General features: G+C 39.7%; 1 protein-coding gene across 1 annotated transcript in view; it reads right to left on the reverse strand.

Annotated features, from left to right (window-relative positions):
* The window catches only part of LOC148442105 (uncharacterized), a 252,714-nt gene that overhangs the window by 35,569 nt on the left and 193,124 nt on the right, over nt 1-24,021 (reverse strand). Inside the window, exon 13 of the mRNA XM_088464229.1 lies at nt 23,514-23,933. Coding sequence (XP_088320355.1) covers nt 23,514-23,933 — 420 coding nt within the window. The remainder of the gene's footprint in view (nt 1-23,513; nt 23,934-24,021) is intronic.

Here is a 24,021-nt window from a genome sequence, read left to right on the forward strand (position 1 = left end):
GATATGTCTATGAACAATGTCATTCACAGACATCAGGGGTACACACAGGCCAATACGTTCGTGATATATTGGCTGTTCAACTGAATGCGCAATATATTACCCAGTGTGTACACAGCTTTATTAGGGTGGAGATAAAGTAATTGTAAAGCCTGAACCCCAGACTATACAGGTCAGAGTTTCCTCCTGGTAATAGGTCAGTCACTGACCACTCACTGCCGGCTTCCTCCTGTCACTCCCCGAGGACTTCTGGTGACAGAAAGTCGGAGGATGTATAAGTGCACAGATAAGAGCTGTGATAGAGAAGGTCCTCCATCCCCCGCTCTCACCATTGTGCAGCTGTTACAGACTAAAGGAAGTAACCTGGTAACAGGTCAGTCACTGACCACTCACTGCCGGCTTCCTCCTGTCACTGCCCGAGGACTTCTGGTGACAGAAAGTCGGAGGATGTATAAGTGCACAGATAAGAGCTGTGATAGAGAAGGTCCTCCATACCCTGCTCTCACCATTGTGCAGCTGTTACAGACTAAAGGAAGTAACCTGGTAACAGGTCAGTCACTGACCAATCACTGCCGGCTTCCTCCTGTCACTGCCCGAGGACTTCTGGTGACATGAAGTCAGGGGATGTATAATGAGGGTGGTGTGATAAGTGCACAGGTAAGAGCTGTGATAGAGAAGGTCCTCCATACCCTGCTCTCACCATTGTGCAGCTGTTACAGACTAAAGGAAGTAACCTGGTAATAGGTCAGTCACTGACCACTCACTGCCGGCAGAAGAAAAAAAGGTGATAGTGAAGTGTAAAGAATAGATGTGTAAAGATAAATCAATAAGTGTTAATGAAATGAGAAATAATTAAAATGACAGATAAACAATTAGAAAAGTGATAAAAAATATCTATGTGAATTAAGTGGTGATGCCCTGAAAAAGGTCCAGCCAGAACAACTCCAGGGGCCCCACTCCCAAACACTCATCCCAAAATAATTATTGCTACATAATAGTAGCACCCACTCTGGGTCATATAATCACAAATTGGTGTACTGCATAATAACAGCACATGTATAAGCTGAGAGCTGACTCACCTTGGAGGTACCCCAGAAAACTCCACATGGCACTATAAGGACCAGCACATCCTCCCAATGCTGGCTCCCTTCATGCCTCTCAAGACTGCAAACAAAAAGTATGGTGGTCGCTCATATCAACTTAATGACAGCACAGGTGCTTGTAAAGGGCGGGGTTCACACTGAACCACAGAAAAAGATTCCCTTCAGCTCACTGCACCAATATCAACAAAAAATACTTAAATCCTACATGATAATAGAGATTTAGAGGTATTAGTTACATACATTTGCAAATATACGAATAAGCGCCAGGCCATCATCAAGGCTCCTCTACTGGCGTCCCTAACATTAAAGGGTTCACGTCCGAGAAGCAAGGTACCCCAAAAAATTCCAGCCTAGGAACATCCCTAGGGCATCACACGAAAAGGGGAAAAAATGTGATAGTGAAGTGTAAAGAATAGATGTGCAGACTAGAAGTAACCTGGTAACAGGTCAGTCACTGACCACTCACTGCCGGCTTTCTCCTGTCATTACCTGAGGACTTCTGGTGACAGAAAGTCAGGGCATGTATAATGAGGGTGGTGTGATAAGTGCACAGGTAAGAGCTGTGATAGAGAAGCTCCTCCATCCCCCGCTCTCACCATTGTGCAGCTCTTACAGACTAGAAGAAGTAACCTGGTAACAGGTCAGTCACTGACTGCTCACTGCCGGCTTCCTCCTGTCACTGCCTGAGGATTTCTCGTGACAGAAAGTCAGGGGATGTATAATGAGGGTGGTCTGATAAGTGCACAGGTAAGAGCTGTGATAGAGAAGGTCCTCCATCCCCCGTTCTCACCATTACAGACTAGAGGAAGTAACCTAGTAACAGGTCAGTCACTGACCAATCACTGCTGGCTTCCTCCTGTCACTGCCTGAGGACTTCTAGTAACAGAAAGTCAGGGGATGTATAATGAGGGTGGTCTGATAGGTGCACAGGTAAGAGCTGTGATAGAGAAGGTCCTCCATCCCCCGCTCTCACCATTGTGTGGCTCTTACAGACTAGAAGAAGTAACCTGGTAACAGGTCAGTCACTGACTGCTCACTGCCGGCTTCCTCCTGTCACTGCCTGAGGATTTCTCGTGACAGAAAGTCAGGGGATGTATAATGAGGGTGGTCTGATAAGTGCACAGGTAAGAGCTGTGATAGAGAAGGTCCTCCATCCCCCGCTCTCACCATTACAGAGTAGAAGAAGTAACCTGGTAACAGGTCAGTCACTGATCACTCACTGCCGGCTTCCTCCTGTCTCTGCCTGAGGACTTGTGGTGACAGAAAGTCAGGGGATGTATAATGAGGGTGGTCTGATAAGTGCACAGGTAAGAGCTGTGATAGAGAAGGTCCTCCATCCCCCGCTCTCACCATTACAGACTAGAAGAAGTAACCTGGTAACAGGTCAGTCACTGACCAATCACTGCTGGCTTCCTCCTGTCACTGCCTGAGGACTTCTAGTAACAGAAAGTTGGGGGATGTGTGCAAAGGGTGATATCGAGAAAAGAGATGCTTGTCGAGTGAAATGTGCTGGTGAATTTGGGAAAGTGAATGTAAGGGGGCCCTTGTACCATATGGTCACCTTTTCCTCCTGATGAACCGGAGGACAATGATATGCAAGCCGACGGGCACCTGATATACCTGGCTACAGAGCGCTAATTTACGGGTGGTTGCCACTTGCTTAATTAAGGTCTGTGAGTATTACCACCAGTGGACACATACATTTCAGATCGTAGGAGGATCGATAAGTAAACACTTATTTTCATTAAATCAACTAGTTAAGAAAGTGCTGACCTCAGAAAGTGAACAATAATGTTAAACAAATTGAAAAATATATATATAAAGCAACATTAAAAATGATTGAAAATAAAATATTCAAGAACAAATATATTCTCTCTGAATATATGTACACTAAATAGATTAACAGCTATATAAAATAAACACATCAAGGACGTATGCACAATATCAATATGTGGCCACAATACCCCAATATTATCCATCTTGGTCTGAAACAAATGGATAAAAAGGATGATTCTTTTAAACGCAATCCAGAGTCAGGGTGTTAGGTGGGTAAAAAAGGCCCTGTTGGTACAGATTGACAAAATCTATGAATAAGTTCTTTCAGAGAAAGGATTTTTTTTAAATCATGTAGATTTTTATTAGAAAATTTTCTACATATAAACAAAACATAAACAAAAATGTGTTGCCAATAAAAAAAAGGAAAGTACAGTGGTACAATTAAATACCAAAATATACAATCAAAGAAGTATCCGCAGTAAACCAAACCTGAGATCACAAATATGACATTGCGCATGGAAGTAAAATAAAATAATCGAACAATAAGGAAGCAAACAAAACAAAGAACGGGGCAAAAACAAAAAAGGGAAAGAAAAGGGAGAATAGAAGAGGATAGATTACACGGAAGGATCCCCAATTGGTCTACGAAGGCCCAAGAAAGAAAGCCCATCTATCCCATAATTTATGAAATTTAAAAAGAGCTTTATGACTTGTATAAACATACCATTCATGATCAATGGTATCATTAACAAGTGCCCTCCATTTGTGTATATCAGGAGGATCTGGAGCACACCAAGAATGGGCAATAATTACTTTTGCTAAAGTGGATAAGCCTAAAACATAACAATAAATATTTGCATTAAACAATTCCTCAATATCCAATGCGAATAAACAAAGTTTTGCCTCTATGGGAGGTAATGAGGGGAAAGTAAACTGCATATCAGACCACACCAAGGTCCAAAAATCGTTAACCCTAGGGCAATCCCATAACAAATGCCAAAATCACAACCAAGAGCATGACATTTGGGGCAATTAGTTGGAACATTAATATCAATATGTGCAATAGAAATAGGACCGGTAAGTCCTGTGCAAGATAAAATAATGGATTTGTTGGAAACGAACACAAGGGGAAGTATATCTTATAGAGCCCAACAACTGAGACCATTGTTCATCCTGAAGAGAACCCAAATATAATTCCCATTTATTCCTAAGGGGGAGAAGGGCATCTGGCAAATTACGAGAGGTAAGATCACTATAAAGACAGGAGACTGTCTTACGAACAGGTAATTTGATAAGTGCAAGTTTAAGAAGAGAAGGTGATAATAAAACAGGGTCAGATCCAAACTGGGAGTGCAGGGCATGACGAAGTTGAAGGTATCTATAAAATGCCGTACGATGAAGGCCATGCATAAATGATCAAAGGAGTGAAGCACCCCATTATGACACAAATGGCCAAGGGTTTTGATACCATATGAAATCCAGAAGGACTACGATCCCAGCAGTCCCAGCTCAGAAAAACCACCATTATACCACAGGGGGACCTCTGGATCCACACCCTCATCCCTAAATAATCCTTGAGCAAAATGCCAAACCAGTCAAGCCTGTCGAAGTAAGGGGGGAGATCTACCCGGCAATTTTACAGAGAACAAAATTTGTAAAGGAGCTAAAGGGGAGCCTGTTTTCCCACTAAGAAATCCCGCCAAAGTAGTATCAGTACCAGCAGATAACCAGGCCACCAATTGTGACAACTGTGAAGCCATATAATAAATACATATATTAGAAAGGGCCAGCCCACCTGAAGATTTAGATCTACAAAGTGTACGGAGAGAAATCCGTGGTCTCTTATCCCCCCATACAAAAGAAGATAAAATAGAATCAATATGAGAAAAAAAAATTTGGGAATATATACAGGGGAATGCTGTAAAACATACAAGTATTTAGGTTGAATGGACATTTTAAATAAATTAATACGACCTGTCACTGTAAGCGAAAGTTTCTTCCACACATGAATCTTTTGTTTAAAAGCTGAAGTAATGGGCATCACATTTAATTCAACAAAGTCAGCAGGGTTAGGTGAAATGGAGACACCCAAATACCAAAAGGAGAGAGTCCATTGTAAAGGGCAAGAGAGAGAAGAGGATAGAGGCAGGGAGCCATTCAAAGGAAAAATATTAGATTTGGACCAATTAATCAGCAACCCCGAAAAAAAGCCAAAATCCTTAATAACATCCATCAAACAATCCAAAGCTGGGTCCGCGTCTGCCAGAAACAGGAGTATATCGTCCGCATAAAGAGCTATTTTGTCAATTACATGGCCCACTCGCATGCCCGGAATAGCAAAATCTGAGCGAATGAGACACGCCAGGGGGTTGATAGCCAGTGCAAACAATGAAGGGGATAAAGGGCACCCCTGGTGAGTGCCACGCCCAAGTTGAAAAGAAGAGGAGACACAACCATTCACCGACACTCTGGCTGCCGGGGAAGAGTACAAAAGACGGACCCAGCCAATAAAACGAGGACCAAAACAAAACTTAGATAAGACCTCCCATAAATACTCCCATTCCACAGTATCGAAGACCTTGGCTGCATCTAAGGAGACCACCACCGCTTCAGAGGTATCCCCATGGGACATTTGCACATGGTAAAATAATCGCCCAATATTTTCAGTAGTAGATTTACCAGGCATGAAGCCGGTCTGGTCAGAGTGTATAATAGAAGTAATAACAGAATTAAGATGAATAGCCAACAATTTAGCCAATATTTTGACGTCAGTGGTAAGAAGGTAAATAGGTCTATAAGAGTCTGGATAGAGGGGGTCCTTCCCAGTAAGGATACTGAATTTCAACCTCTATACGCTCCTGCCTATACCTTCTAAAACCTGCCTATAAACCTCTAAAATTGACGCTATTTGCGTACGCAGTCATACAGTAAATAAAGACCTTAGACTTTGAACAAGTGTTTCCAAAGCACAAAGTATTATTCAAGTAAAGTACAGTCAGTTACACGCTGTGATATAAGTACAATTTAGCGCAAAGAATTATACAGACCCAAGATACAGTTATACATACGCACGCGCTCTGGACCAGATACCGGCATCATCAAGTAACCTCCGTCAATCAGCAAGAAGACTCCAGAAGGGGGTCACAACACACATATATACCCTTACAGAAATAGACAACACAATAGAGAGGTTTGTTGCTGATCCCATTGGTTCTTCATCACGGTGCTTCTGTTACAGGACAATTAACAGGTCGATTCATATGGACACAGAGCAGCCTCCGACAGCTTGTTGTCTCCTGTTTTCCCGCTGCATGCATAACTAAGCTGCTACTTTTACAAGTAAATTTTTAATGTTTTAACTCTCTAATGTTCATAAGTTGAGAATCCATGTTGCAATCTTCAAACCGATGACACCGGAAAGCTGTTGAGAAAGTGCAGATCAGTATAACACCAAATACGGCTTACTTATCATGTATTAAACCTTAGATACCAAATAGCCTTTATTTCACAGCATTGGTAATAAATGAACAAAACTTGAATCTTATTCTTTGAAACTATGGAACCTTTTATGTGAGTGTGCATTGTGTAAGTATTAGGGGTTTGGGTAAAGATGCTAGTTAGATTTATGTGACTTGGGGCAGATGTGCCCGCATGCATCTAATAAACAGCGTTCGCATGCAGGATATTGTGCATTCGCTAATCTGCGTATTTACTGTGCATATGGGATAAGGGGAAATATGCGTTCACATATTGCTAATAATATGCGATCGCCCGATGCTAATTATAGCATGGCCGTATGTAGTAAATGCGAGTTTCTCTAAAATGGCACTGGGCGGCCATTCGCAAAATGGCGTCGTGCAGATACTTATTTCTAAGATGGAGTCTGGTTGCCATTCGCAAGATGGCATTGCTTCAAGCTAATTTTACACTGATTCTGTCTCAGCCACTAAACCAGCTTCGACACCAGGTTTTGGGAGCACTACAACCAAGGCCTCCGACATGGATGGCGGGAGACAACCAGCATTCAAAAAAGCATCAAAAGTCTCAATGAGATGCGGAATAAAGAAGTTTTTACATTTCTGATACACCTCTATCGGGACACCATCAACTCCGGGAGCTTTACAGTGTGGAAAGGAGGAGATAGCAACCTCCAATTCCTCCTCTGTAAAAGGAGCATCTAATAAATTCACTACCTCAATTTCAAGACAGGGCAGACGGACTGCCTCTAAATAGGCACAAAGCTGGGAGGGAGAATATGATACCTTAGTATTGCAAAAATACCTCTGTTATAGAAGGAGCAGAGGTATGCAACGTTCCAGAAGAATCAAGGATACCAGAGAACGTTCTGGAAGCAACATCCTCTTTTGCCAAAAAGGCTAAATAACTCCCCCCAACATCCGCATGTGAATATTGCCTATGACGCGAAAACAACAGTTTGCGCTTGGATTTATCAAACAGGTGATCTGACCACTCCCGCTGGGCACGAAGCATATTCTACCTGTCTGAGATCATGCTGAACAAGAGGTACCATGCCTCAGCATCCCTATAAGCAGTTTCCAGAATAGTTTCCCGCTGTCCATGATATAATATAATGTTAGCAATACACTTAATAAAGGTGCCCCTTAAAAAAGCCTTAAAGGAATCCCAAAGGATAGAAACCTCAGTACCCGCATTATCTTCAAAATAGGACACCCAAGCAGCCTCCAACTCAGAGCCAGCACCCATCAGGTCCAGCCAGAATGGGTTAAGCTTCCAAAAATGGGCACCCTCCGAAATGGAGGAACCAATAGTAATACACAACGTAGAGTGGTCGGAGACACCCCTTGACAAATAATCAACTGCAGAAACTCTGGGAACCAAAATAGGTGAAAGAAAAACCATATCAATATGGGAAAAAGTACGATAAGTAGAGGACTGACAGGAGAAAGCAGAGACAGCAGGAGAACGGACACGCCAGACATCTAACCAGCCCAATTCAGCAATCAATTTAGAAATGGGAGACTGGGAAGGAGGTAGGGAAGAAATGGACTCTCGCCAACGGTCCAGGGATGGATCCATTACGTTGTTAAAATCACCCAAGCAAATAACAGGGGTAGAGGGAGAAAGTGCAATAAAGGCAGCAGCCTTACCTAAAATGTCATTAGAATATGGTGGGTGGGATATAGACCGCAAGTATATGCACAAACAGAGAATTAACAAATGCTCTCAGGAAAACATATCTACCCATGGGATCAATTTGGACTGTATCAAGAATAAAATGAAGACGCCTGTGAATCAAAATAGAAACGCCTCTAGAATTATGAGAGAAGATGGAATGGTACATCCATCCCACCCAGGGCTTCTTCAAAGCCATTATACGGCTACCAAAGAGATGAGTCTCCTGAAGACAAACAATATCCACATTCAATCTTTTAACCTGTGACAGAACTAGGGCTCTATTAACCTTATCACTAAGGCCCCGAACATTCCAGGTGAGCAAACGAATGCCCCCAGAATTATCCCCAGCAGCCATAATAATAATAAATCACATAAGAGAGCAAAAAGGATAAAAACACAGACAGAAAGATAATAAAGATACCCCCATGCGCAAGCAATACACAGGTCGGCACATATTACATCATATCAAAATAGCAAAAAAAATGGCAACACATGTAAAAATAATTCAAATAAAAACAACATAAGAAAAATAACAAACTAACCCACATCCAAAACCCACCCTGCATACCCTACCAAACTTAAGGTATACCTAATCCCGAAAGAGAGAAAAATTCCCTAGTCTAAATTAACAAACATAGACTAAATAAGCAAACAGTAACTTACGTATCTAGGGCTGGTAGACAAAGCTATTGCTAGCAAGGCCCTCCTAATAGTTATAGAGGAGCGGTTGCCCCTCAAAACAAACTACAGTCCACTAAACTCCCAACTTCCCCCATTACCAGAGAATAAATGAAAAAATCACAACAAAACAGCAGATGGATCAGAATATACAATAAAATACATTAAATGATCAAACAAAATAGGGGGAGCACTTAAAACAGGGGAAACCAGTAGCGGACTCACGAAACCATTAGATCAGCATCAGGAAACAGCAAAGGGTCCAAGGTAAAAAAGTCAACGTGGAGGCCGCGGACATCCAGCCAGCCAGGCCTCAGCATCTGCAGGTGTATTGAAAAAATGAGTAGTGCCATCAGCCACCACACGAAGACGGGACGGAAAAAGCATGGAGTATTGAAGTTGGTGCTCCCGTAGCTTGCGTTTAACAGGCATAAACTGAGAACGACTTTTTTGCACTTCAACAGCAAAATCAGGAAACACTGAAATAGAGTGATTATCCAACTTGAGAGGACCATGGAGACGGACCAGCTGCAAGACTGCGTCACGGTCTTTGTAATGAAGCATGTGGGCAATAAATGTCCTCGGAGGGGCTCCTGGAGGCGGCGGCCTAGCAGGCACGCGGTGGGCCCGTTCAATGGAAAGCTGCGGTGAGAAGGCATCTTTACCAAAGAGTTTCACCAACCGCTCCTCCAGGAACTCCTCAGGAGCAGAACCTTCAACCCGCTCCGGCAGGCCTACAAAGTGCAGATTATTTCTTCGGAGGCGTCCCTCCAAATCGGAAAGCTTGGAATGACAGGCAGCCACTTCAGTGGAGAGGGCCACAATCTGCCCAGGTATTGGAGCGGTAAGATCCTCCACAGTAGAGATATGATGTTCAGCCTCCCCAACTTGTTCCCGTATTTTCTGAAGATCATGACAGATCAGGGAGATATCAATCTGTACTTCACCTATCTTGTCAGTGACCCTCTTTTCCGACTCTGCAATAGCCTGTAAGATATGTGAAAGCTGAGAGTCACTTGCAGAATCAGACGTAGCAGCCGGAGGAGGTGGCGGAATGTCAGGAGGGTCGACCAGTGGAGAAGGAGCAGTGGTACGGGCAAAGCGTTCCAGCTTAGAGGCCACCCCAGAGGAATGGCCTGTTTTCCCCATTATACCACAAAGGGATCACCACAGGATACTGGGAAGTAGAATATTAATGCAGGCAGAAAGTCCAGGAAATATAGAGATCAAATTACAGCCCAGCAATAAATCAGGAAATACAGGCAGCACAGGAGGAGTCCAGACAGAGGAACTACAGGACCCAGCCAGTCACCCGCAAATATTAATCACAGGAATCGGCAGGTGAGCAATAATATGAATATAAAACAGGCACCACTACAGGGTGATCAGGCAGCTGGAGGGGAGGGGTGAGAAATTTAACACCACTTAGCCGCTTAGAGAATCACTGTACTTTACTTTAAACTGGCAGCAGCAGCAGCAGGATCACTGTGCTACCAAATCCAAGATGGCCACCATCAATGTGAAACACCAGGAGCCAGCACCACAGCCTGAGGCAGAGGGAGATCCGGCCAGCATTCCACCCAGCAGATGAGCAGTATCTTGCCCCCAGAGGATCACCAGAGCCAGGAGGGAGAGGAGACCCGCAGTCAGCAGCCGCCGGGTAGTGTCAGCGGGAGTGGGAGCCATCCACGTGACCAGCAGAGGAGAGGAGACCACAGCCGGATAGCAGCGCCCGCTTCCAGCCACTTGTGAGCGCCGGAGGAAGAGGAGAGACGGTCCAACACCGACCCAGGGGCAGCAGCACACACGCACCCATGATGTAGGTGAGTTTAAAGGCTGGGGCACTGCTCCTGCAGGATATTTCAGGGAGAGCACGCAGGTTTGCTTCCCACTACATGCCACTCCAAGCCACGCCCCCTTCAGAGAAAGGATTTTAGTGTGTTGATTAACACAGGGATGACTGGTCTCCGTACTTTCATAGGTATACACTCCACTAATAAATTGTGGTTCAATCAGTGCTTGGCAGACTTAATTAGCACCTTATCAATATACAGAGTCCTGATACACCTCCACACAAGCGGCAATTAATCTCTGGCCGTGCACGGCTCTATATATATTGTTGGCTTAGATCTGAGTACTCACGTGGTGCGACACTGCGCTATAGTAGGGAAGCAGGGGACCGAATGGTATCTGTGCCTCCAAAATTGCTCAAATCATTGCCTCATGTTTCCTCCCTACTTCAAGATCTTCCTAGTAGGTGCTCCTCACCGCAGGTGCATCCTAACATCCTGGGTATATGGTACCACACTTGGGAGCGCACGCTGACACTGATGCAGCTGATAGGGGTAATAAGACCCCAGATATAGATAATAAGTCTATGGCCTCCATGACGAAATACAATGCATCTGCCCCTGAAATTAGGAGAATTATAAATAAGAACTCCGCCCTTTTGAAAAGGGATAGATTATTAGCCAAGGAGTTTGAGGATGGAAGCAGAGTAGTCTTTAGAAAAGCGGAGTTTGAAAACAAAATTGGCACCTAGCCTACGTAAAAAAACAAATGAATATTCCCAAGGAGAATCTAGTCTGACATGGTTGGCCCCTAAACCTAAAAGTTTTTTTAAATGTGGACGAAATAACTGCCACACATGTCAACATGCTGACCACAAAAGCGACACCGTAGTTTCATTTGTGGATAAATTTACATTCAAGATTGATTCTTTCATAAATTGTCAATCAAAACATGTGATTTATGTCAATCCATGCGGTTGTGGGATTCAATATGTAGACCGCACCATACGGACCCTAAATACCAGATTTTTGGAACATAGACGATGTGTTCTAAAAAATCTAAAAACACACAGTCTCCCCAATCATGTCTCTACATGCCCCTCTGGGAATATCAAAAACATCAAAGTAAAAGCTATAGAACAAATAAAATCAATCGCAGGAGGAGGAGACAGATTTCGTACCCTATGTAGAAAAGAGGCCTTCTGGATATATAGACTAGGAACCCTAGTTCCCAATGGGTTGAATTATAACATCGAACTGAATGGAATTTAGGAATTTGTTAGGGCCTTACAGGTGGTATCATATGGTGGACACTTCAGGTCCCTGGAGGCTCAGCAGTGTTGTCTCCTGCAGACCCACAGTCCTATCTGACTATTCATCTTCTCAGAACAATGCACACTGTTCCCTCTGGTCCATATAGCTACCTATTTGTTAGTTCTTTCATGTCCTCCCCTCCCCTCTCTCTCCCCCCCCCCCCCTTTATTGTCTGGACCCACCTGGAGATTAGGACTCCTGATACTGACTAGATGTAGGTTGTTATTACCATTAATATTTATGATCCCTGCATGTGGGTTGGTTTTCCCTGCACGATTGTTCGTGCATTTATATTCCCTTCATTCCCCTACTGTAGATAATTAGGACAAACCAAAATTCTGAATAATACCTTCATTAGATTTTTGTTCCATTAGGATATAGACAACGTTTCACATCATATCTACAGATGGGAAACCGTAGGTGAAATGATTCCTCATACACAAGAGAAGAATAGAATATGATATATATCTTCATATGACATCAGTTGTATGTCTGGTACGATCTGGGATGTGCTATTGGTGTAAATTCTTTTGTACATTTATTTATATCTATATATATTTTTTGCCAGCAATGTTCGGTTGGATTCATCTGTTTGTCCCCCCCCCCCTTTTTACTGTGTCCTTAATATGACATACATATACAATACTAGTGTTGATGGATATGTACGCATTATGCTCATAGAACTTTTTATGAATTTTTATTTTATTTTTATATTTGTGTAAGGACCCACATTTATGATTTGGCTATCTAAATAGGCTTATTTGTATGTCTATATTTATCTATTTTTAGTGTTCTGTCATATGTATAGGTGTATTATACCATCCTTCAAAGTATATGTTTATGCGTATTCTTGATTCTGAACAATATTCTTAAGAATGGTAAAATCATAAGATCAATATGAAACGTTATAATGATTTTTATACTTTAGACCAATTTGTGGATTGATGTATACTATACTATTTATTTAAGACCTTTCATGGTGATTATACTTACCTCATATATAGATGTGATGTGTTATTTATAAAGGGAGGGAGAGATGGAGAGGGGCAGTTAATATTTGTCCTCCCCTTTTCCTCTCTTCTCTGAATGTTTTTTTTATTATAGCCATCTGTTTTCTTCAAATTGAGAAGGCAATAAGGGGTTAAAAATGTTGCAGATATGAAATTACTCTGGATTGGATAAACCCAGTATAAATAGATGGCTCATTTCAAGGGGTGTTACTTCTAATGAAACAGCCTCCTTCATATGGCTGAGAAACGCGTCAAGTCCAACCCCTAACTAGTGACGTTTGCTGGAAGAGTTGCTCGGTCTCGTAGGATCAGCTGTTTGCTCCCGGGGACTTCCGTATCACGTGACCATCCATCACGTGTCAGGCTCCACGTGTCCAGCCATCAGCTGCATCAGTGTCAGCGTGCGCTCCCAAGTGTAGTGCCATATACCCAGGATATTAGGATGCATCTGCAGTGAGGAGCACCTACTAGGAAGATCTTGAAGTAGGGAGGAAACATGGGGCAGTGATTTGTGCAATTTTGGAGGCACAGATACCATTCGGTCCCCTGCTTCCCTACTATAGCGCAGTGTCGCACCATGTGAGTACTCAGATCTGAGCCAACAATATATATAGAGAGCCGTGCACGGCCACAGATTAATTGCCGCTTGTGTGGAGTGATTTGGCCACACCTAATGTTTTTGCTCTCTCTCTGATGGGTTTGTTTTGATTTTTCAGCCTAATGATGGCTTGCTTCACTGATAGTGACAGCTCTTTGGATCTCATATTGAGAGTTGACAGCAACTGATTCCAAATGCAAATGTCACACCTAGAATCAACTCCAGACCTTTTACCTGCTTAATTGATAATGAAATAATGAGGGAATAGCCCACACCTGTCCATGAAATAGCTTTTGAGTTGATAGTCCCATTACTTTTGGCCCCTAAAAAAGTGGGAGGCACATATAGAAACCGTTGTAATTCCTACACCGTTCACCTGATTTGGATGTAATTACCCTCAAATTAAATCTGAAAGTCTGCAGGTAAATCACATCTTGTTTGTTTCATTTCAAAGCCATTGTGGTGGTGAATAGAGGCCAAAATATGAAAATTCTGTCAATGTCCCAATATTTATGGACCTGACTGTAAATACAAGAAATACGTGCATGATATATGAAAGTGATGTAATAAATAATCCTTAATCCCGCTACGGGATGAATACGATGCCATACAGCGTGACAATCACCTGGCAGCAGGCTTCTTTCTCTTTACCTAAGGTATTTTTTAATGGTTTATTCTGCTACTTGCACCTTGACAAAAGGGTGTCCTGAGCCCTGAAGATATATATATATATATATATACATACTGTATATACTACCCCTTTTCTTCCTTTTGTTGTACTGGGGAGCAGGGTATGTAAGGAATATAGACTGGGTCCTGTATACGTTTGGTAGTACAGTCTCCTCCACGGCCTCATATTACATTCATTTCCCAGTAATGTCAGATACACTTACTGCTATTATATCAGGGTATATATATACATGATCTAACTCTATATAATGTGTCTGTGATGTCACCAGATGTCAGATACACTTACTGCTATTATATCAGGGTATATATATACATGATCTCACTGTATATAATGTGTCTGTGATGTCACCAGAGGTCAGATACACTTACTGCTATTATATCAGGATATATAACTACATGATCTAACTGTATATAATGTGTCTGTGATGTCACCAGATGTCAGATACACTTACTGCTATTATATCAGGATATATACCTACATGATCTAACTGTATATAATGTGTCTGTGATGTAACCAGATGTCAGATACACTTACTGCTATTATATCAGGGTATATATATACATGATCTCACTGTATATAATGTGTCTGTGATGTCACCAGATGTCAGATACACTTACTGCTATTATATCAGGATATATAACTACATGATCTAACTGTATATAATGTGTCTGTGATGTCACCAGATGTCAGATACACTTACTGCTATTATATCAGGATATATACCTACATGATCTAACTGTATATAATGTGTCTGTGATGTAACCAGATGTCAGATACACTTACTGCTATTATATCAGGGTATATAACTACATGATCTAACTGTATATAATGTGTCTGTGATGTCACCAGATGTCAGATACACTTACTGCTATTATATCAGGGTATATACCTACATGATCTAACTGTATATAATGTGTCTGTGATGTAACCAGATGTCAGATACACTTACTGCTATTATATCAGGATATATACCTACATGATCTAACTGTATATAATGTGTCTGTGATGTCACCAGATGTCAGATACACTTACTGCCATTATATCAGTATATATACCTACATGATCTAACTGTATATAATGTGTCTGTGATGTCACCAGATGTCAGATACACTTACTGCCATTATATCAGGATATATAACTACATGATCTAACTGTATATAATGTGTCTGTGATGTCACCAGATGTCAGATACACTTACTGCTATTATATCAGGCTATATAACTACATGATCTAACTGTATATAATGTGGCTGTGATGTCACCAGATGTCAGATACACTTACTGCTATTATATCAGGATATATAACTACATGATCTAACTGTATATAATGTGTCTGTGACGTCACCAGATGTCAGATACACTTACTGCTATTATATCAGGATATATAACTACATGATCTAACTGTATATAATGTGTCTGTGATGTCACCAGATGTCAGATACACTTACTGCTATTATATCAGGGTATATAACTACATGATCTAACTGTATATAATGTGTCTGTGATGTCACCAGATGTCAGATACACTTACTGCTATTATATCAGTATATATAACTACATGATCTAACTGTATATAATGTGTCTGTGATGTAACCAGATGTCAGATACACTTACTGCTATTATATCAGGATATATACCTACATGATCTAACTGTATATAATGTGTCTGTGATGTCACCAGATGTCAGATACACTTACTGCTATTATATCAGGGTATATATATACATGATCTAACTGTATATAATGTGTCTGTGATGTCACCAGATGTCAGATACACTTACTGCTATTATATCAGGGTATATACCTACATGATCTAACTGTATATAATGTGTCTGTGATGTCACCAGATGTCAGATACACTTACTGCTATTATATCAGGGTATATACCTACATGATCTAACTGTATATAATGTGTCTGTGATGTCACCAGATGTCAGATACACTTACTGCTATTATATCAGGATATATAACTACATGATCTAACTGTATATAATGTGTCTGTGATGTCACCAGATGTCAGATACACTTACTGCTATTATATCAGGGTATATATATACATGATCTAACTGTATATAATGTGTCTGTGATGTCACCAGATGACAGATGTCAAATTGGGGCTGATAATAAACAGGAATTTACCTGTGTGATCTACTTTTTTTTTGAGTATAGTAAATGATACATTGTAGTAACCACGGAGTGTATATGAGCTGCAGAACAGATACAGTATACATATGAGGAGTATAATAAATTATACATTGTAGTAACCATGGAGTGTATATAAGCTGCAGAATAGATACAGTATACATATGAGGAGTATAATAAATGATACATTGTAGTAACCACAGAGTGTATATGAGCTGCAGAATAGATACAGTATACATATGAGGAGTATAATAATATACACATTGTAGTAACCACGGAGTGTGTATGAGCTGCAGTATAGATACAGTATACATATGAGGAGTATAATAAATGATACATTGTAGACACCACAGAGTGTATATGAGCTGCAGAATAGATACAGTATACATATGAGGAGTATAATAAATGATACATTGTAGACACCATGGAGTGTATATAAGCTGCAGAATAGATACAGTATACATATGAGGAGTATAATAAATGATACATTGTAGTAACCACAGAGTGTATATGAGCTGCAGAATAGATACAGTATACATATGAGGAGTATAATAATATACACATTGTAGTAACCACGGAGTGTGTATGAGCTGCAGTATAGATACAGTATACATATGAGGAGTATAATAAATGATACATTGTAGACACCACAGAGTGTATATGAGCTGCAGAATAGATACAGTATACATATGAGGAGTATAATAAATGATACATTGTAGACACCATGGAGTGTATATAAGCTGCAGAAAAGATACAGTATACATATGAGGAGTATAATAAATTATACATTGTAGTAACCATGGAGTGTATATAAGCTGCAGAATAGATACAGTATACATATGAGGAGTATAATAAATGATACATTGTAGTAACCACAGAGTGTATATGAGCTGCAGAATAGATACAGTATACATATGAGGAGTATAATAAATGATACATTGTAGACACCATGGAGTGTATATAAGCTGCAGAATAGATACAGTATACATATGAGGAGTATAATAAATGATACATTGTAGTAACCACAGAGTGTATATGAGCTGCAGAATAGATACAGTATACATATGAGGAGTATAATAATATACACATTGTAGTAACCACGGAGTGTGTATGAGCTGCAGTATAGATACAGTATACATATGAGGAGTATAATAAATGATACATTGTAGACACCACAGAGTGTATATGAGCTGCAGAATAGATACAGTATACATATGAGTATAATAAATGATACATTGTAGACACCACGGAGTGTATATGAGCTGCAGAATAGATACAGTATACATATGAGGAGTATAATAAATGATACATTGTAGACACCACGGAGTGTATATGAGCTGCACAATAGATACAGTATACATATGAGTATAATAAATGATACATTGTAGTAACCACGGAGTGTATATGAGTTGCAGAATAGATACAGTATACATATGAGTATAGTAAATGATACATTGTAGACACCACGGAGTGTATATGAGCTGCAGAATAGATACAGTATACATATGAGGAGTATAATAATATATACATTGTAGTAACCACGGAGTGTATATGAGCTGCAGAATAGATACAGTATACATGAGGAGTATAATAAATGATACATTGTAGTAACCACGGAGTGTATGAGCTGCAGAATAGATGCAGTATACATATGAGGAGTATAATAAATGATACATTGTAGACACCACGGAGTGTATATGAGCTGCAGAATAGATACAGTATACATATGAGGAGTATAATAAATGATACATTGTAGTAACCACAGAGTGTATATGAGCTGCAGAATAGATACAGTATACATATGAGGAGTATAATAAATGATACATTGTAGTAACCACGGAGTGTATATGAGCTGCAGAATAGATACAGTATACATATGAGGAGTATAATAAATGATACATTGTAGTAACCACGGAGTGTATATGAGCTGCAGAATAGATACAGTATACATATGAGGAGTATAATAAATGATACATTGTAGACACCACGGAGTGTATATGAGCTGCAGAATAGATACAGTATACATATGAGTATAATAAATGATACATTGTAGTAACCACTGAGTGTATATGAGCAGCAGAATAGATACAGTATACATATGAGGAATATAATAAATGATACATTGTAGACACCACGGAGTGTATATGAGCTGCAGAATAGATACAGTATACATATGGAGTATAATAAATGATACATTGTAGTAACCACGGAGTGTATATGAGCTGCAGAATAGATACAGTATACATATGAGGAGTATAATAAATGATACATTGTAGTAACCACGGAGTGTATATGATCTGCAGAATAGATACAGTATACATATGAGTATAATAAATGATACATTGTAGTAACCACGGAGTGTATATGAGCTGCAGAATAGATACAGTATACATATGAGGAATATAATAAATGATACATTGTAGACACCACGGAGTGTATATGATCTGCAGAATATATACAGTATACATATGAGGAGTATAAATAAAGATACATTGTAGACACCATGGAGTGTATATGAGCTGCAGAATAGATACAGTATACATATGAGGAGTATAATAAATGATACATTGTAGTAACCACGGAGTGTATATGAGCTGCAGAATAGATACAGTATACATATGAGAATAATAAATGATACATTGTAGTAACCACAGAGTATATATGAGCTGCAGAATAGATATAGTATACATATGAGTATAATAAATGATATATTGTAGTAACAACGGAGTGCATATGATCTGCAGAATAGATACAGTATACATATGAGGAGTATAATAAATGATACATTGTAGTATCTACGGAGTGTATATGAGCTGCAGAATAGATACAGTATACATATGAGGAGTATAATAAATGATACATTGTAGTAACCACGGAGTGTAGATGAGCTGCAGAATAGATACAGTATACATATGAGGAGTATAATAAATGATACATTGTAGTAACTACGGAGTGTATATGAGCTGCAGAATAGATACAGTATACATATGAGGAGTATAATAAGAGATACATTGTAGACACCACGGAGTGTATATGAGCTGCAGAATAGATACAGTATACATATGAGGAGAATAATAAATGATACATTGTAGTAACCACAGAGTGTATATGAGCTGCAGAATAGATACAGTATACATATGAGGAGTATAATAAATGATACATTGTAGTAACCACAGAGTGTATATGAGCTGCAGAATAGATACAGTATACATATGAGAAGTATAATAAATGATACATTGTAGTAACCACGGAGTGTATATGAGCTGCAGAATAGATACAGTATACATATGAGGAGTATAATAAATGACACATTGTAGTAACTACGGAGTATATATGAGCTGCAGAATAGATATAGTATACATATGAGTATAATAAATGATATATTGTAGTAACAACGGAGTGTATATGAGCTGCAGAATAGATACAGTATACATATGAGGAGTATAATAAATGATACATTGTAGTAACTACGGAGTGTATATGAGCTGCAGAATAGATACAGTATACATATGAGGAGTATAATAAATTATACATTGTAGACACCACGGAGTATATATGAGCTGCAGAATAGATATAGTATACATATGAGTATAATAAATGATATATTGTAGTAACAACGGAGTGTATATGAGCTGCAGAATAGATACAGTATACATATGAGGAGTATAATAAATGATACATTGTAGTAACTACGGAGTGTATATGAGCTGCAGAATATATACAGTATACATATGAGGAGTATAATAAATGATACATTGTAGTAACTACGGAGTGTATATGAGCTGCAGAATAGATACAGTATACATATGAGGAGTATAATAAATGATACATTGTAGTAACCACGGAGTGTATATGAGCTGCAGAATAGATACAGTATACATATGAGTATAATAAATTATATATTGTAGTAACAACGGAGTGTATATGAGCTGCAGAATAGATACAGTATACATATGAGGAGTATAATAAATGATACATTGTAGACACCACAGAGTGTATATGAGCTGCAGAATAGATACAGTATACATATGAGGAGTATAATAAATGATACATTGTAGTAACCACGGAGTGTATATGAGCTGCAGAATAGATACAGTATACATATGAGGAGTATAATAAATGATACATTGTAGACACCACGGAGTGTATATGAGCTGCAGAATAGATACAGTACACATATGAGGAATATAATAAATGATACATTGTAGTAACCACGGAGTGTATATCAGCTGCAGAATATATACAGTATACATTTGAGGATTATAATAAATTATACATTGTAGACACCACATAGTGTATATGAGCTGCAGAATAGATACAGTATACATATGAGTATAATAAATGATACATTGTAGTAACCACGGAGTGTATATGAGCTGCAGAATAGATACAGTATACATATGAGGATTATAATAAATTATACATTGTAGACACCACATAGTGTATATGAGCTGCAGAATAGATACAGTATACATATGAGGAGTATAATAATATATACATTGTAGTAACCACAGAGTGTATATGAGCTGCAGAATAGATACAGTATACATATCAGTATAATAAAAGATACATTGTAGACACGACGGAGTGTATATGAGCTGCAGAATAGATACAGTATACATATGAGTATAATAAAAGATACATTGTAGACACCATGGAGTGTATATGAGCTGCAGAATAGATACAGTATACATATGAGGAGTATAATAAAAGATACATTGTAGACACCACGGAGTGTATATGAGCTGCAGAATATATACAGTATACATATGAGGAGTATAATAAATTATACATTGTAGTAACCACGGAGTGTATATGAGCTGCAGAATATATACAGTATACATATGAGGAGTATAATAAATTATACATTGTAGTAACCACGGAGTGTATATGAGCTGCAGAATAGATACAGTATACATATGAGGTATATAATAAATTATACATTGTAGACACCACGGAGTGTATATGATCTGCAGAATAGATACAGTATACATATGAGGAGTATAATAAATGATACATTGTAGTAACCACGGAGTGTATATGAGCTGCAGAATAGATACAGTATACATATGAGTATAATAAATGATACATTGTAGTAACCACGGAGTGTAGATGAGCTGCAGAATAGATACAGTATACATATGAGGAGTATAATAAATGATACATTGTAGTAACCACGGAGTGTAGATGAGCTGCAGAATAGATACAGTATACATATGAGGAGTATAATAATATATACATTGTAGTAACCACAGAGTGTATATGAGCTGAAGAATAGATACAGTATACATATGAGGAATATAGTCATAGATACATTGTACAAAACGTTATACTCTGGCTAATATGTCTGTACTATAAAAGGAATCAGATGATATTCTCTATGAAATATCTGTATAGGGATCACCAATGAATGGGATATAAATAGACATAAGAGTACAGAGAATAAAACACTGATCAATATTGAGGGATTAGGAATAAATAATTTATTATCACTATATATAACGATATACAACAAGAGAGTAAGACACATATATATATATACACATAAATATGAGTAATTAATGGTAGGGCCGTACGGCTCAGAATTTCCTTATTACACACTTCATTCTATATTCACATCTCTAATTCTTTTCTTTAATATCTCACTGACTGTATATAATCTATACATGTTACAGCTAACAATACGTTATATATTATACATGTGCATCAATGACAGACAACCTCTTCTAGTTCTTCCTTGGTGTTAGCAGAACAAGGCAGTGACCCTCCTGATGAGTAGAGGAGACCATTGGGAGAGGCTGAGAGAGGAGGTTACAGAGAGTAGATTGGAGACATGAGGAGATTGTGGACTGTCAGTAGTGATACTGATATCACCCATGATGATGGTGGAGATGTCTGAGGATAGGAAGTGAGGGAGCCAGGCAGAAATAGGTTCCAGAGATTGTTGGGGTGGCCCAGGTGGGCGATAGACAGCAACACGCAGAGAGAAAGGGGTGACAGTCCTGATAGAATGTACAAATGATGTAAATGTGAGTGATGGTACCTGTGGGAGATCTGTGTATGTGATCGATTGGGACAGTAATATTCCTACCCCACCTCCTTTACTATTACCAGGCCTGGAGGTGTGTGTGACGTGTAGGTCACCGTGTGACAGTGCTGCAGGGGAGGGAGTGTCTGACTGTGTGACAGTGCTGCAGGGGAGGGAGTGTCTGATTGTGTGACAGTGCTGCAGGGGAGGGAGTGTCTGATTGTGTGACAGTGCTGCAGGGGGGGGGGAGTGCCTGATTGTGTGACAGTGCTGTAGGGGAGGGAGTGTCTGATTGTGTGACAGTGCTGCAGGGGAGGGAGTGTCTGACTGTGTGACAGTGCTGCAGGGGAGGGAGTGTCTGAATGTGTGACAGTGCTGCAGGGGAGGGAGTGTCTGACTGTGTGACAGAGCTGCAGGGGAGGAAGTGTCTGACTGTGTGACAGTGCTGCAGGGGAGGGAGTGTCTGATTGTGTGACAGTGCTGCAGGGGAGGGAGTGTCTGATTGTGTGACAGTGCTGCAGGGGAGGGAGTGTCTAATTGTGTGACAGTGCTGCAGGGGAGGGAGTGTCTGATTGTGTGACAGTGCTGCAGGGGAGGGAGTGTCTGATTGTGTGAGCCATGTTTTAGGTTAAGCTATTTAGAAAACCCACTTAGTTATTCCACACTTAGTATATTACCACAGTTAGTTGCCCCCTCAGCTAGCTGCCCCCTAAGACTGAATGGTAAGATATAGTCTGGCTGATAAGACACAGGCCTACATCTGAGCCTATTGGTCAGTGGAATGAAATGCAGAGTGATGAGAGGACATACATAGCACTGTGTGTGTGAGTATATAACAGGCAGTGTGCTACTATAATCTATGCTTCACTGATCCCCATCACACACAGGTAATGACAATTACAGCAACTCATTACATCACATACGTATAACATCAGATGTCTGTTCCATTCTGGTCTCCATGACTGTGTAATATATAATTCCCTATTTAAAGTTAGATTGTTGGAAAATGTACCAATGTTTAGTCTACTGATGGCGCTATGTATTGTCCATTCTACTATTGCTGGCACTCAAAATATAAAAGGTTTGCCAAAATATTTGAAGTGTTGGAATTATTTAAAGGATTGTTTTAGGTCTATCAGTTCATGTTTTTTATGTATTATTTGATGTGTAACAAGATTTGATTTCTGTGTAAAACATTTCGCACAATCAGGACATGAAAATGGCCTCTCACCTGTGTGACTTCTCTGATGTGTAATAAGATTTGATTTCAGTGTAAAACATTTCCCACAATCAGGACATGAAAATGGCCTCTCACCTGTGTGACTTCTCTGATGTCTAACAAGATCTGATTTCTCTGTGAAACATTTCCCACACTCAGAGCATGGAAATGGTTTCTCCCCTGTGTGACGTCTCTGATGTTTAACAAGATCTGATTTCAGTGTAAAACATTTCCCACACTCAGGACATGAAAATGGCCTCTCACCTGTGTGACTTCTCTGATGTCTAACAAGATCTGATTTCTCTGTGAAACATTTCCCACACTCAGGACATGAAAATGGCCTCTCACCTGTGTGACGTCTCTGATGTATAACAAGATGTGATTTATTTGTGAAACATTTCCCACAGTCAGCACAGAGAAAGTTTTTATCACCTCTGTGAGCTGTACTGCGTGTAGCAATATTAGAGGTATCAGGGGAACATTCATTATGATTAGAGAAACCAGATGATATATTTGCACT

This window comes from Taudactylus pleione, unplaced genomic scaffold (assembly GCF_031769625.1).
Source record: "Taudactylus pleione unplaced genomic scaffold, aTauple2 ptg001616l, whole genome shotgun sequence".
Classification (NCBI taxonomy): Eukaryota; Metazoa; Chordata; class Amphibia; order Anura; family Myobatrachidae; genus Taudactylus; species Taudactylus pleione.